Here is a 13678-nt window from a genome sequence, read left to right on the forward strand (position 1 = left end):
AGTGGTTACCAATAATAAAACAAACTTTAATTAGTTATAATAATTAATTTAAGTGTATAATGTTATACTATGTAATATATGTAGAACATAGAGTGTGGAGATAGGGGATCGATGGGAAACTTTTTAAGAAAAATAATAAAACAAACTTTTTGTACATGGATCGGAAAAGAGAGTGCTAATGGGCTGATAAAAATCCAAATGTCCTATCATTTATAGTTATGCACACAAGGATTTGAACTTGCAATCTTAACTTAGATTACAGAGTAGAGGTTAGAGACTGAGCCATATATATAAACTATGCTTTTACTAGAGGATAAGTATAGTACATTGAGTATAAACTAAGAGAATATACGAATTGTTATGAAACAGTTGATGATCATTTCAATCAATACACTTTTATAGTAGTTAATTAGGGGCAGAATGAATTTTACTTTGTCGAGATGAATTTATGCAATACCTTTAACTATACAAATGAATTCCACCAAAAGTAATAATTACATTTTTTTATAGTATTGTGAATCTTATGTGTGTTAAAAGTCTGGCCTTAGTCGTAAACGACCAAAATCTTATTGACTAATTATCAAAAATGATTCAAGAACTATATTGGTTAATTGAATGAACTAGTCAATGTTATACAATTATGCAAAACTGACGAAAGCAGATTTAGTTGGAAAACAAAGCCAAATCTTCTTTCATTGAGAGAGGGGGACAACTTTTCATAAGACTCAAAAGGGTACTAATCTTTTACCATTTTCAGGATTTTTTTTTATAAGATTGTACTAGTCTTATCTTCTCTAAAAGTCTATTTTCCCAACATTGTATCTTCTTCTAGCAAAATCTCTGCGGCTGGGTTTATTGGCGTTGGGTTTGCAACAAGCTTCAAATAAGAAAAAGGAAACATGGGCAAAAATATATTTAAGCTTCCCTTTTTTCTTATATCTTCATCACTTTTATCTACCACCAAATGCCAAAGTACAAAGTGGTGGAGTAGAGCTTGAGCCTGATTATCCTCTCTTCTGAATAATTAAACTGTGTAATTTTGTTGGATCGTCTCGATGTCAAGATTCTTGAGCTTGACTACTGACTCCACATGCCCTTTTAATGTGTGAAGTTCCCTCAACCTGATAGTAGTAATAATAGTTATTGTTATTATCATTACCCATCTTGACAATATAGAGTAGATTATTTTGTTTTCTATCCCTCCAATGTGATTTCTTTAAGTGAATAGACCCCTTTTTAAGGAGAAGTCAAATGATTTTTCCCTACTTTCTGCATGAGTGACTTGATGATAGAAAGTATAAGGGAGAATCATTTTTCTCCCCTTAAGGTTCTTTTTATCTTAAAAAAACATTGTTACCTTCATTGTAAGGGTATCTTACCTAGCAATCTCAGCACGTCTTTTAGCTTGCTCAGCAATTTCTGTTAATTCTCGATAATTGTTCTTGTCTGCGAGTAAGTCTGGATTTTCTGGAGCCTCTAGGCCATGTAATGTACGTTGAGCAGTAGCCCATTGAGCTTCTCTCTCACCCTTTCCATAATCCTTTTTGCTTGTGAATGCAGTCTATATATATTGACAGTTTTAACATGTAACGACTAACGAGTACCATAACAAAAGCACCTTTCCAAACAATAAATTATACTTCCTTTGTTTTTTGGAAATTTTGCGAATAACTACCATTTAAATGTCCATTTTTTAGAACAATTACCATTTAAAATTTTCTTTTGAAAAAACTACCACAAAAACACAAAAAGTTTGAGTAGCACTACCACAATTATTGTTTCCGGCAAGAATCTCTGTTTTTTAGGCATATTTTATAAAATTTCCCTCAAAAAACCCAAATTACATGATAATATTGCACTACATTAACCCTTAATTGGATTATACACTTCAATTGCCCCAAATCCCCCAATTTCGTAAAGCCCTTAATTCAATTTTTTGACCATAAACCCTAAATTTAAGATTTAATCGAGAAATTAAATAAACTATAATGCAAAATTAAAGATAATTGACCTATAATTTTGTTTTACTATCTTAATCTCTGTTTTCAATACCACAATTGATTGAAATCTTATAAACTAGGCTTTCTTAACCGAAAATTTTTCCCGAAAAATAAAACATGGTAGTGCTAATCAAAGTTTTTGTGACTTTGTGGTAGTTTTTTTAAAAGAAATTTTTAAATGGTAGTTGTTCTCAAAAGTGGTCATTTAAAAGGTAGTTGTTGGCAAAATTTCCTTGTTTTTTTTATAGTTGCAACACTTCTCTTTTCACGCTTGTCGATGCATGTTTTGAATCGTTAATATCTTTGATTACCTATATGTAAAAATTATAATTTTAGATATCAAAATTGTACAAATCGAGACGAATCTAACAAGATACCACATGACTATATTTTTCTTTATGTATAAATTGTCAAAGCTAGTCAAAGTGAAACACATGAATAGTGTGAAAGTCAAACTGTTGCAACTATAAAAAAACGGAAAAGGTACTATAATACTGAATTAAAAATCTAAAAATAATAATAGAAATATCTGATGGAAAAAGAATAATTACCTTTCTTTCAAGCAGATTATCCCAAGCCTTACCAGTCAAGGCATACCTGATTATGAATTTTAAGAAATCTAAGGGCGCATAAGTGATAATACTGAAAAGCCAGATTACACCAGCCCATCCCCATCCAATTCCCTTAATACGTGCAAATCCCCAATTTGCATAGACAGCAATGAGTGTGGCAATCTGAGTAACCCCCAACAATAAAAGTGGATAGTCTTGTGTTAGAGGATGCTATATTACAATTTTATTTATAAAAAACACGAGGTTTGAGTAACTCACCAATTGTGCTAAGAAGAAAGCACCGAGAAGCATAAAGCCAGGACGTTCAACGAAGGACCAACTCCTTGACCGAGTTACAAATATCAGTGCCTGACTTACAATACTTACTTGAAGGTACAAGGCAGCCATTAGCTCCTCTTCATTTCCCCTGATCGATCTCACATGAAATGTGTCCTGCCATTTAGTAAGCATATAGAATTATAATATGTGAATTGTTAAAAATGATAATAAATATAAAAGTGTACTACATAAAAAATGCAAAGAATTTATTACAGAGAAGAAGCTGGTGTCATTAATAGCCCAGAAGAATAGGACGGTCATGAGAGCAAGATAAGTGCCAAGGACAACACCGGTGGCAAAAATTTCCTTGAGCTTCCAAGAGTCTGGCGTAGGAGAGGGCTTGACTCTATCCTTAGAGATTGTCATAATGGTCCCATCATTAAGAACTGCAATTATCAAAACCATGAAGGGAGCAAAATCAAACTTCCAAATAAGGGCGATGAGCATAAAACCCATCACAATACGAATGGTTATGGAAACTGCATATATGGTGTAGTTCTTCATTCTTTGGAAAATTGCTCGGCTAGTCAAGACAGCACTAATAATCACACTAAGCCCTGGCTCGGTGAGCACAATGTCAGATGCACTTCTTGCTGCATCAGTAGCATCGTCGACAGCTATACCAATATCTGCCCTCTTCAAGGCTGGAGCATCATTCACTCCATCTCCAGTCATACCACAAATGTGATTCCTATCTTGCAATTTCTTTACAATCTCATACTTATGCTCTGCATTTATCCATAACTATTGTTAAACAATGGTAAAAAAAAATGTTAAAGCATAGTACAGTGTAGTATCTGAATACCAGGGAAGACGCCAGCAAACCCGTCAGCTTTTTCAATGAGCTCCTCAATAGGAATGGAAGCAATGCTCTCGTCCTTATGTTGACCAAGTAAGGAAGATGAAGGATACATATTAGTTCCCATTCCAAGCCTACGACCTGTCTCCTTACCAATGGCTAGTTGGTCACCAGTGATCATCTTAACATTAACACCAAGACTCAATGCACGTCTTATAGTCTCAGCACTATCATGCCTTGGAGGATCGAAGAGAGGCAATAAACCAACAAACTTCCACGGGCCTCCTGGGCTATCCTTGCTCTTCTCTGGAATAGCCTAGAAAAGAGAAATGGGACATGTAAGAAGTTTTAATTGCATGAGTAGCTTATTTATGACTTTAAAGATATAGTTTACCTGACTTGAAACACCAAGGGATCTAAGACCTCGATCAGCAAATTTATCGATGATAGCATGAGCTTTGCTCCTTGCGTCATGACCAAGGTTGCAAAGCTCAATAATCTACAATCATTATTCAGTAGGGAATGTATGTTAAATAAAGCTTTGAAGTATATATAGACAAAATGACCTTCGGTATTATAGAGCAACTACTAATTCTTATCACCAACCTGCTCTGGAGCACCTTTGCTAACCCTATGCCAATCACCCTCAGCGTCAATATAAGTAATGGCCGTGCGCTTTTCAACTGGATTGAATGGAAGAAAATGTACCTCAGTGATTCCTGCTCTTGCCTCCTTGGGATCAGCCAACATCCCTACAATGCAAGTATCTATTGCATCTTGATTTTCAACACGAGAAGCCCGAGATGCCAGCAAGATTGCAGTATCCTTATCTAAATCAGGCATAAATATCTGCATGAAAAAAAAAAGTGGATGATTTGCAAATTGAAGTATGAAGAGAGAAAAAAAATTTAATTCTAACAAAACATTTTCGAACCTCAACCATGTTCTTATCAACTGTTAGTTTGTTAAGTGTGAGAGTTCCTGTCTTATCACTACAAAGGACATCCATGCCAGCCATTTCCTCAATAGCTGTCATTCTCTTAGTGATTGCACCTTGCTGAGACAAACGGTGAGATCCAATGGCCATTGTCACTGACAACACCGTTGGCATAGCAATTGGAATTCCACCAATAAGCAACACCAATAGATTGTCTATTCCATCCCTATACTTCCTACGTTGAATTGGGTACATCACTACTAACTCAACTAGTATTCCAACACCAATCGAAATTATGCAGAAGTTTCCAATTGACGTCAGCACCTGTATCGATAATTGATTAATTCTCAAGTCTTAATTTTTTTAAAAAAAATGAATATCATTATTTGTCTAGCGATTATCGTAACTTAGTTTTACCTGTTGGAAGTGACCAACTTGGTTAGTACTATCAACAAGGTGAGCAGCCTTGCCAAAGAAGGTGTGAACACCGGTGGCTATTACAACAGCCTCAATCTCACCTTGCTTCCAAGTGGATCCTGAGAAAACTCCATCACCCGGGTGTTTGTTCACCGGCAAGGATTCACCGGTGAGAGCTGATTGATCGATCTTAAGTGGGTCTCCTTCTAAGAGGCGAGCATCAGCAGGAACAATATCTCCTAGCTTGATGCTGATGATATCTCCTGGTACAAGAATTTCAGCTTCCTGTTCACCCCATTTTCCATCTCTAAGGACCTACAATGATTCATTTCAAAATTTTGACATCCTTTACACAAGTATAATCATGCATTATATTGGTGTTGCAATTTAAGAACTACTTATAGTAGCTTCGGCTAAGTGAGTGACATAAAAAATAAAAATTAAAAAACCTGGTACATTACTTTGGTTTTAGGAGCTAGGCCTGCCATAAGTGCTGCAGCAGCATTACCGGCATTGTTTTCTTCGATGAAACTAATGGTAGAATTAATGACGAGTAATGTGATGATTCCGACAAAGTCTTGCCAATCTGGGGGCTTACCCTGACATTTCATAAATTAAAGTTGTAAATAAGATGTCAAGTAAGTAGTGTTGAGGGGAATGTATGTAATAAGCAGTGTTGAGGGGAATGTATGTAATAAATAACAAAAGGAAAAAAGTGATTACTCCTCCATTAGCCAAAACAATAGCCATTAAAGCAGCAATCTCCATAACCCATGATAGGGGATTCCACATGAATCCCAGGAATTTGAGAAGCTTGTTTTCCTGTTGAAAGGATTAAAATTCATATGTATTAAGCTAATTTGATATTTTAAAAAATTATGTATGGGATCAAACAAACAAATAAGCTTTTGTATAAGGGACTGGGGAGTTACCTTCTTCTCCTCCAGTTTGTTAGGGCCAAAATGCTTGAGTCTACTCTCGCCCTCATCTGATGTCAGTCCATGTCTTGAACATTTAAGCACCTGGAACAGTTGATCTATAGGTATATTTTCCTGTATGTTTAAGTGTATTATCATTAATTGTGATTAATTATTATAGAGTAATAAACAAACAAACAAACTTTACATTATAATTAATGCAACATTTATAGGATTGCGATTATACCTCATTCTAACGCATACACGTTACAAACCATAATAGTAATAGTAATAGTTCTTAGATATATTACGCATCATGAATATTGATTATCAATATAAGAAAAGTAGCTATAACAAAAGAAAAAGATGGACAATCTTACAAGATCCAAATCCTCATTCGTAATATCTTCAAATTCATTCTTGGAATGGCCCTCCATCCACTATTAAAATAAATTTTGGAATAAATGTGGATTACTATGTGAAGTTGAAAAAGTGAATGGGGGAGTGAGTGAGTAAATTGATGTAAGATGAAAGACGAAGAACTAATAAATTAGCTAAGCAAGAGTGAGAGAGTTAGGGTATAAGAATGAATTTTTGTTTCACAATTAGTGGTTGTGAGAATTTTTCTCATTCATAACAAACTCTAACTCTACTGGAGTGTGAGTAAAATGTGCTTACATGCGGAGTACATATTACTTTTTTTTTTTCTTTAACCACATAAAAAGCAAAAACAAATCTCACGTATGACATTTGTCACCAACTTTTATTTGGCTATTTTCATTCAAATGGAACCAACTTTAGTGGAGTCACTTTCTAATTTTATCTTATGTAGAAATATGGATCCATCTTGCTTTTAATCACGCATCTTTATGTTAACAACTCTATAGTTTATACTTATACTTGTACTACTTTTACCAATGAATTATTGACCGAGAACAAGGTTTAAATCCCCTCCATCCATATTCCTTTTTTTTTTAACAACATCCATATTTCCCTTGTGGAAAGAAAAGTGATAAACAAATCTATAAGGGCTACATATAAAAAAGCTACAAATTAAAGTATTAAGATAAATAAATGTTAACTACATCGATCTAAGTAGGTTGGTTTTGTCATAAATTTTCGATTTTATACTTGTTTTTTTTAATACTCTTTCATTCGCTCCCTTCTCCTTAATATGTGTGCCTAAATTGAACGCGTCAACTAAATAGAAACAGAGGAAGTACTGCTTTAGGAAGTCTTATTAATGTTTATATGGCCTAAAAAAATTTATATGTAGCAAAGGCCTAGCTACATATATTATTACCCCACCAATGATAATGGTCATTGTTGACTAGATTTACCTAACCCCTACTTTAATTATAAAATAAATTGTAAATTTTTATAAGATAAGAAGCTATGACGAAGATTGTTTCCATTTTTGGAAAACTAGGGGGGTAATGGGATGTATAGTATATGCAGGCCACATGACAACTTATTAGTTGTTTTCTCATTTCTCATTTTAGCCAATCCACACATACATATACACGCACTCGCACAGATATACTAGCCTTAGCTTTATATACACACAATGTGTGCTTATATGAATATCAATATTGATACAAATTAAATTATATATAGAAGTACCTTTTCATTCGTTTGTTCTTTTTATTCTTCTTATGTATGATGAGAGAATCTTTTAAACTATTCACAACATATACAATATAACATTTTGCTTTAAATAAAAATTAGTGTTTAACTTGGACGATGTTTAGGAGCAATTCTTAAAATATTACCACGACATATTATACTATAATTTTCATATATTATATTTTAGGAAAAATTGTCATTAATAATACAACCTTTGCCCCGTTTTTTTTTTTAAAATAATACAACATTTGGATTATACCTAAATATTACAACCTTTGGAGAGTGTTAATTTTAAACAAGACATAACCGGTTGGTAACCTGTTAAAAAGGTTATCCATGACATGTGTTGCTCAATGATTGGTTTAAATTTATTTTTTTGGGTTTTTTCCCTTTTCCTCTCTCCTCCCACCAACACCACCATTGCTCCACCTTCACACCACCTCAGGCAATCATTAACCCTAGCCCCACCACCGAAAACCACCTATTCAGCCCCACCACCGAAAACCACATATTCCCTTCGCCAGCCCCACCACCGAAAATCGCCTATCCCAAACAGCCACGAAAACCACCCTTCTCCAGCGCCGCGGACCCCGCAAATCGCCTTCCCTTTCTCTAGAAACCGTAAAAACCACCCTCACCTTCCCCCAGCCCTCTGAATAACCATCCCCTCTCCTTCGCTAGCCCTCGATAATCGTCCCCATCCCCTTCCCCAGCCTCGAAAACAACAATCTCTCTTTCTCTAGCCTAAAAACCGTCACGGACTCCGTTCTCCACCTGGAATCCGACGGGAATCGACTTCTTTCTCCACACAAAAAAATCGCTAATCCCGCCTTTTCCTTGCGTTTGTGTCGTCGTTGCGTTTGCCGAGATTAGGTTTATGTTATTCAATGGGGAGGTGGTCGCTTTGGGAAGGGGTTGGGTGTTCAACAAGGAGGAGGGTCGTCGGGGAAAGGGGCAGCTGGTTGGGGCTTGTTGTTTTCTTTTTTTTTTTAATAAAAAATATTTATTTTTTAAAAAATAAAAAATTATTAATTTAGACCAATTATATGAAGGCATGTGTCATAGACAACTTGTTTAACTGGTTACAAGGTTTTGCCTTGTTTAAAATAGAGACCCCACAAAGGTTGTAATACTCAGGTAAAATCCAAAGGTTGTATTATTTAAAAAAAATAAATAAATGGGGCAAAGGTTGTATTATTAATGTCAATTTTTCCTAGTATATTTTATTTTGATGAATTTGACTTTTAGTTTTTATTTTTTTTATATACATAATAATCTTAAATACATCCATTTAGTTTAAATTTAATCTAATAAAACATTTTAAAGTACAAATGAATACACTCTCATGCATGGTTTATAATTAACTATATTTAAGAAGAATAAATAAACAAAATTATTAGATAGCAAAGATGGTATGAATTTCTATTCATTTTTCAATTGACCCAAATTCAATTCTTGACATGAACATTTTTTAATTGACGTGTACCGTTTATATTTCTAATTGGATGACGTGGCATTTTGTTAGTTTCTAATTGGATGATGTGGCATCCTGTTGGTGGAATGGAGGGTGACATGTGGCGTGCATATTTGATTAGGAACACCTTTTAATGTAGATGTATAGATATATACAAGATAATATATGTTGGGTTTATTTAATGTGCACATAACGAAATTATGGTCAAAGTGGTGCATTTATATTGGAAGACATGCGCAATCAAAATGGGAAGAACTTGAGCAAAGGGAGTATGTTTTACTATATTAGGTAATTAAAGTTTTGTAGATGAAAATTTTGATGGGAATAATTTTACTGATATAGGGAAATCATGATTTGATTATATGGGTTGATTGATTTATTAAGCTTACTGGTTGTGAGATTGATGAAATTGGGAGTATATTGAAGATTATGGAGTGAATCATGACACAATCTTATGAGATCAATTGATTGATTTGAAGATTAAAATTAATTTATTGAATCAATTAAAGGCATGATTGATTGTTGAACAATGAATGAAAAAAAATGTAGATTTTTTTTACCTCCTTAAGTATAAGTCAAGAGAGGTATTCAAATGTTTTTAGAGGGACATCATAGCCTTCCCCTTTGTCTTATATAATAGACATACAGTTGAGATCCAATGAGAATTGTCTTATAATGCAAAAAATGAGAAAGATTCTCAATGAATCCAAAGATTTACAATTCACTTGCGCAAAATGCACATTTAGCAAAAAAAGAAATGCACATTTTGTACATTTATTTGAAAAAATTATGCACATTTAATTTTTTTACTTATATTTTCCTCTTCACGTTATGAACTCTTCCTCTCTCCTCGATCTTTCAAAGTTCTAACTATAGAGATGAGTAAGTAATTGTATTTATCAACAACTTGCAAACCCAGTAATAAACATTGGATTTTTAGATGGCTACTTTACCTAGGTAAGTTATAATATCGAATTTCACTCCCAAATTCGTAGCACTAAGTATTTAGTGAATACCATTCAGAACGTAATACGATGAGTTGTAGAAATTACCAATCAATTAGTAGGAGTTTAAATCATAAATAGACACACCTTATTACTCATTTAGAGAATATTCAATAATAAGCCCATTTAATAAAAAATGCATCTTTAGTACAAAGGATTAAAACATTTCCATTTATAATAAATATGCACATTTTTTTATATAAAAATAATACACATATAACTTAAAAGTTATGTGTATTTAATTTTCACTCTTTGCTATAATTTCTTGTATTCTTACACAACACACTTATTGTATTCATGAAAAATCTTTTGAAATCTAAGAGAAAAATGATGGGAAAAGATATGATCTAGGAGAAAAACGAGGAGGAGATAGAGAGAAATAGGGAAAATCTATGATATTAATGAATCTTTTTTTGAACTTTGAGAGAAAAATATAGAAAAGAGTGATGAACAAGAGGAAAGATAGGGAGAGCAACATGAGGAGGAGAAAGAGAAGTGGGGAATGTTGTTATATTATTTACAATTTTCCATTAATGAAGCTTGTAGCCATTGGATCATTTTATTTTAACGCATTACATTATTTTTCATCGTTCTCATTTATGTGACTTTATTAACTTTACCTTAATTGAACCCATCTTCCTTGGTAATTTCTCACAAAAAAAAGGTGGGGAAAACATGTAAATCAACCCCATGTAGTACAATATTGTTTTATATATACAAATTATATAATCATACATATAGCATAAATATATTTTAAAAAATGGTTAACTTAGAAAAAATGGTAGCGTGTTTTAATATTTTATTTGTATGGTTTTACATTAAGCATCAAAATATATTATTTGACCTATAATATATTAACTGTATCTATAATTCCAAAAACTATAAAAATGAGGAAAATACATAAGTACTCTTAATCGAAGGCTTATATACATATGTCGTACTCCATATAATAGTATGATAAAGTAGGAAAATTCTCAACGGTGACCCCCAACTTCTGTTACACACTTGAAATTTTATTTTGCAAAATGACCTTAGTTAAAAATTTCATCTCACTGTTGATTTTAATAATTATTATTGAGTTATTGGAATTGGTTGAGAATACTGAGATTTCCGTCAAAAAAAAAATATTGAGATTGGTTTTGAATCATGAGTTTTGGAATTCATAAGAATAATTAGTGGAATTGGATTTAAGAGCATGTTTGCAAAAAAAATAATTTATTTATCTTGCACTTATCGTACTTAGCATATTTTGTTAACCCGTACTTTCTTATTTGTTTTGGTTCACCTTGTTTACCTTAATGGCAAGCAATGTTGACTAATATAAGGTAGAGTCAATGTATGAGCATATGGAGTCCTAGGAATGTCTTCATCTAGATTAGGAATGTTGATCCTTGTTTTTAATTATGAGTACTCATGACAATGGTTTTTATTTATGGTTTTCATTAATAAAGAAAGGGTATTGAAGTTTTACGCTGCAAAGTATTGGTTTTTAATTAGTAAATTTGAGTAGTCTTGCATAATCACGCGGCGGTAATGCGCCTGAGTCATTTTACGGTATAATTATACATATTATACTAGTATTTCTATAGAGAAAGATTTGGGGGTGTTACAAAGAATAACTATGTAATTCGGCCTAAACACTTAGCATGATATCATCTAGACAAATAGACAATACTTTTGATCACTGCCAAATCACAATTAATCACATACATAAAGTGTTAAGGCTGGATGATAACAATATTTCACATAGAATCTCCATTTTTTATTAGATGCATCACTTTTTATATATGAAATTTTCAATTCACATGTATCACTTTCTCTTTTAGTTAATATAAATACTTTCACTATCCCTTTCCTGTCACATGATCCCTCTTTATTTTTTCTCACTATCTCTTTACTTCAAAAATTGTCTAGGAGACAACAAAAATTTTGTGATTAGGTTTTTTCTTCAAACATTAGAATTTACGTACTCGGAATTTTTAATAAAATTAATTTCACTACGTAACCAAACGAGACCTAAGTATATTATTAACTCATTTGTCATTAATTTATATTAGTATACTTACTCCTTTCGTTAAATTTTAACACCCACTTAACGGTTTATTGTAAATATGGCTACGGAAGTAAAATTTTAAAAGTTTGAGACTACCAAAGATAATTCATATTAAATGTGGCTACCAATGAAAATAAGCAAAAGTACGAGGCTACCAATGAGAATTTATCTAAAAATCATGATTAAAATTTATATGGAATTATAGATGTCAGATAATGTAAACTCCTTGATTAGAGTGATTTCCATTGATCAATATTTATAGGGTTACAATGAGAAACCTAATCATATTAGGTAACTATAAGATATGTACATATATTAAAGATAATCTTATACAAAATATATCCTAAACCTAGGATGAGAATATTCTATGGATATTCTCTATCACACCCCCGCAGTCAGAGCGGGAGAAAATCGGATGCTCAGACTGGATTCGAATCACGCATCGAATGGTAAGGATAATATAGTAACCCATGATCGAAAGAGAAGTAGTAGACGTGTGCTAGTGATGACGATGAGAAGCAACAACCACGACCTACGTATAGTAGAAATATGCGCTTTTAGGCCGAAGGAGAAGAGTCACGCATATACTTGGGCCAAGTTGCAGATCTAGAGAAGAATAAGTTAAGGGATCAAACCATCATCGGGGAGAAGACACTACACTACTACGTGAAATCACAGATGAAGAAAAACAAATAAAATTGCGCAAGAAAAGATTAAATCCCACCGCTTGAAATTAATCAATTCTCAAAAGAGAAACCAGGTAGCAAGAAGTAATACTCCACAAAGATTCCAAGTGCTGCAACAATAAAAGGAGCTAACGTGATAGCAAAAGAGATGTGCAAAAGTTGACCTTATTGCGATATACCACCACCAAAACAAAATCTATGTGATTATGTGTTAAAAAACCAATGAGGCAATGTAAGAATCATTGTTGGTCATGGGGAGGTGGAAATAAAGTCCGGCACATGGAGTAGGTTGGCAGATGTGGTTATTGCCAGTAGTGGGAGGCGGTAGTAGAGTGTATGCCATTGCCAACAATGATGGAGGAAGCTTTCGCGATTGCTACTATTGGTGGGAGGCGCAAAGTTACATAAAGATTCTAAAAAAAAAACTTTGAGAAAAGAAAAAAAAAATCTATATGTGTGTGTTTGTGGAAGCATAAAAAATTTGTGTATATCCCGCCGGTGGGTTTAATTTTCTAACCCACCGGCAGGGTGAGAATTTTTGCATATAATCCCAAGATCTAACCTAAGCTGTGATACCATGTCAGATAATGTAAACTCCTTGATTAGAGTGATTTCCATTGATCAATATTTATAGGGTTACAATGAGAAACCTAATCATATTAGGTAACTATAAGATATGTACAGATATTAAAGATAATCTTATACAAAATATATCCTAAACCTAGGATGAGAATATTCTATGGATATTCTCTATCAATGGAGTACATAAATAGTGAAAAAAGTCTAATATCCTAGATATTTTGAGACAAAATAAGTACTTCGTATTTAATGAGAAGGGCGTCACGTAGGGATGTCAATCTAGTCCAAATCCGCCC

General features: G+C 33.3%; 1 protein-coding gene across 2 annotated transcripts; it reads right to left on the reverse strand.

Moving 5' to 3' along the window:
* Positions 1–709: 709 nt before the first annotated feature.
* On the reverse strand, positions 710–6613 carry LOC110684947 (ATPase 9, plasma membrane-type-like). Of its 2 annotated transcripts, none has more exons than XM_021861392.1 (14): positions 6341–6613; positions 5976–6095; positions 5767–5865; positions 5505–5642; positions 5044–5358; positions 4624–4950; positions 4296–4538; positions 4084–4179; positions 3696–4005; positions 3104–3618; positions 2831–3004; positions 2552–2734; positions 1380–1561; positions 710–1121 (listed from the first exon to the last, which is right to left on the reverse strand). In XM_021861392.1, exons 1-14 carry the CDS (start codon positions 6395–6397, stop codon positions 1025–1027), a joined length of 2856 nt encoding a protein of 951 aa, XP_021717084.1. In that variant the 5' UTR covers positions 6398–6613; the 3' UTR covers positions 710–1024. The 2 variants fall into 2 exon arrangements, with proteins under 2 accessions (XP_021717084.1, XP_021717083.1); XM_021861391.1 differs by having other exon boundaries at positions 4084–4188.
* Positions 6614–13678: the final 7065 nt, after the last annotated feature.

The sequence above is a fragment of the Chenopodium quinoa genome, unplaced genomic scaffold (assembly GCF_001683475.1).
Source record: "Chenopodium quinoa cultivar QQ74 unplaced genomic scaffold, ASM168347v1, whole genome shotgun sequence".
In the NCBI taxonomy this organism is placed as follows: domain Eukaryota; kingdom Viridiplantae; phylum Streptophyta; class Magnoliopsida; order Caryophyllales; family Amaranthaceae; genus Chenopodium; species Chenopodium quinoa.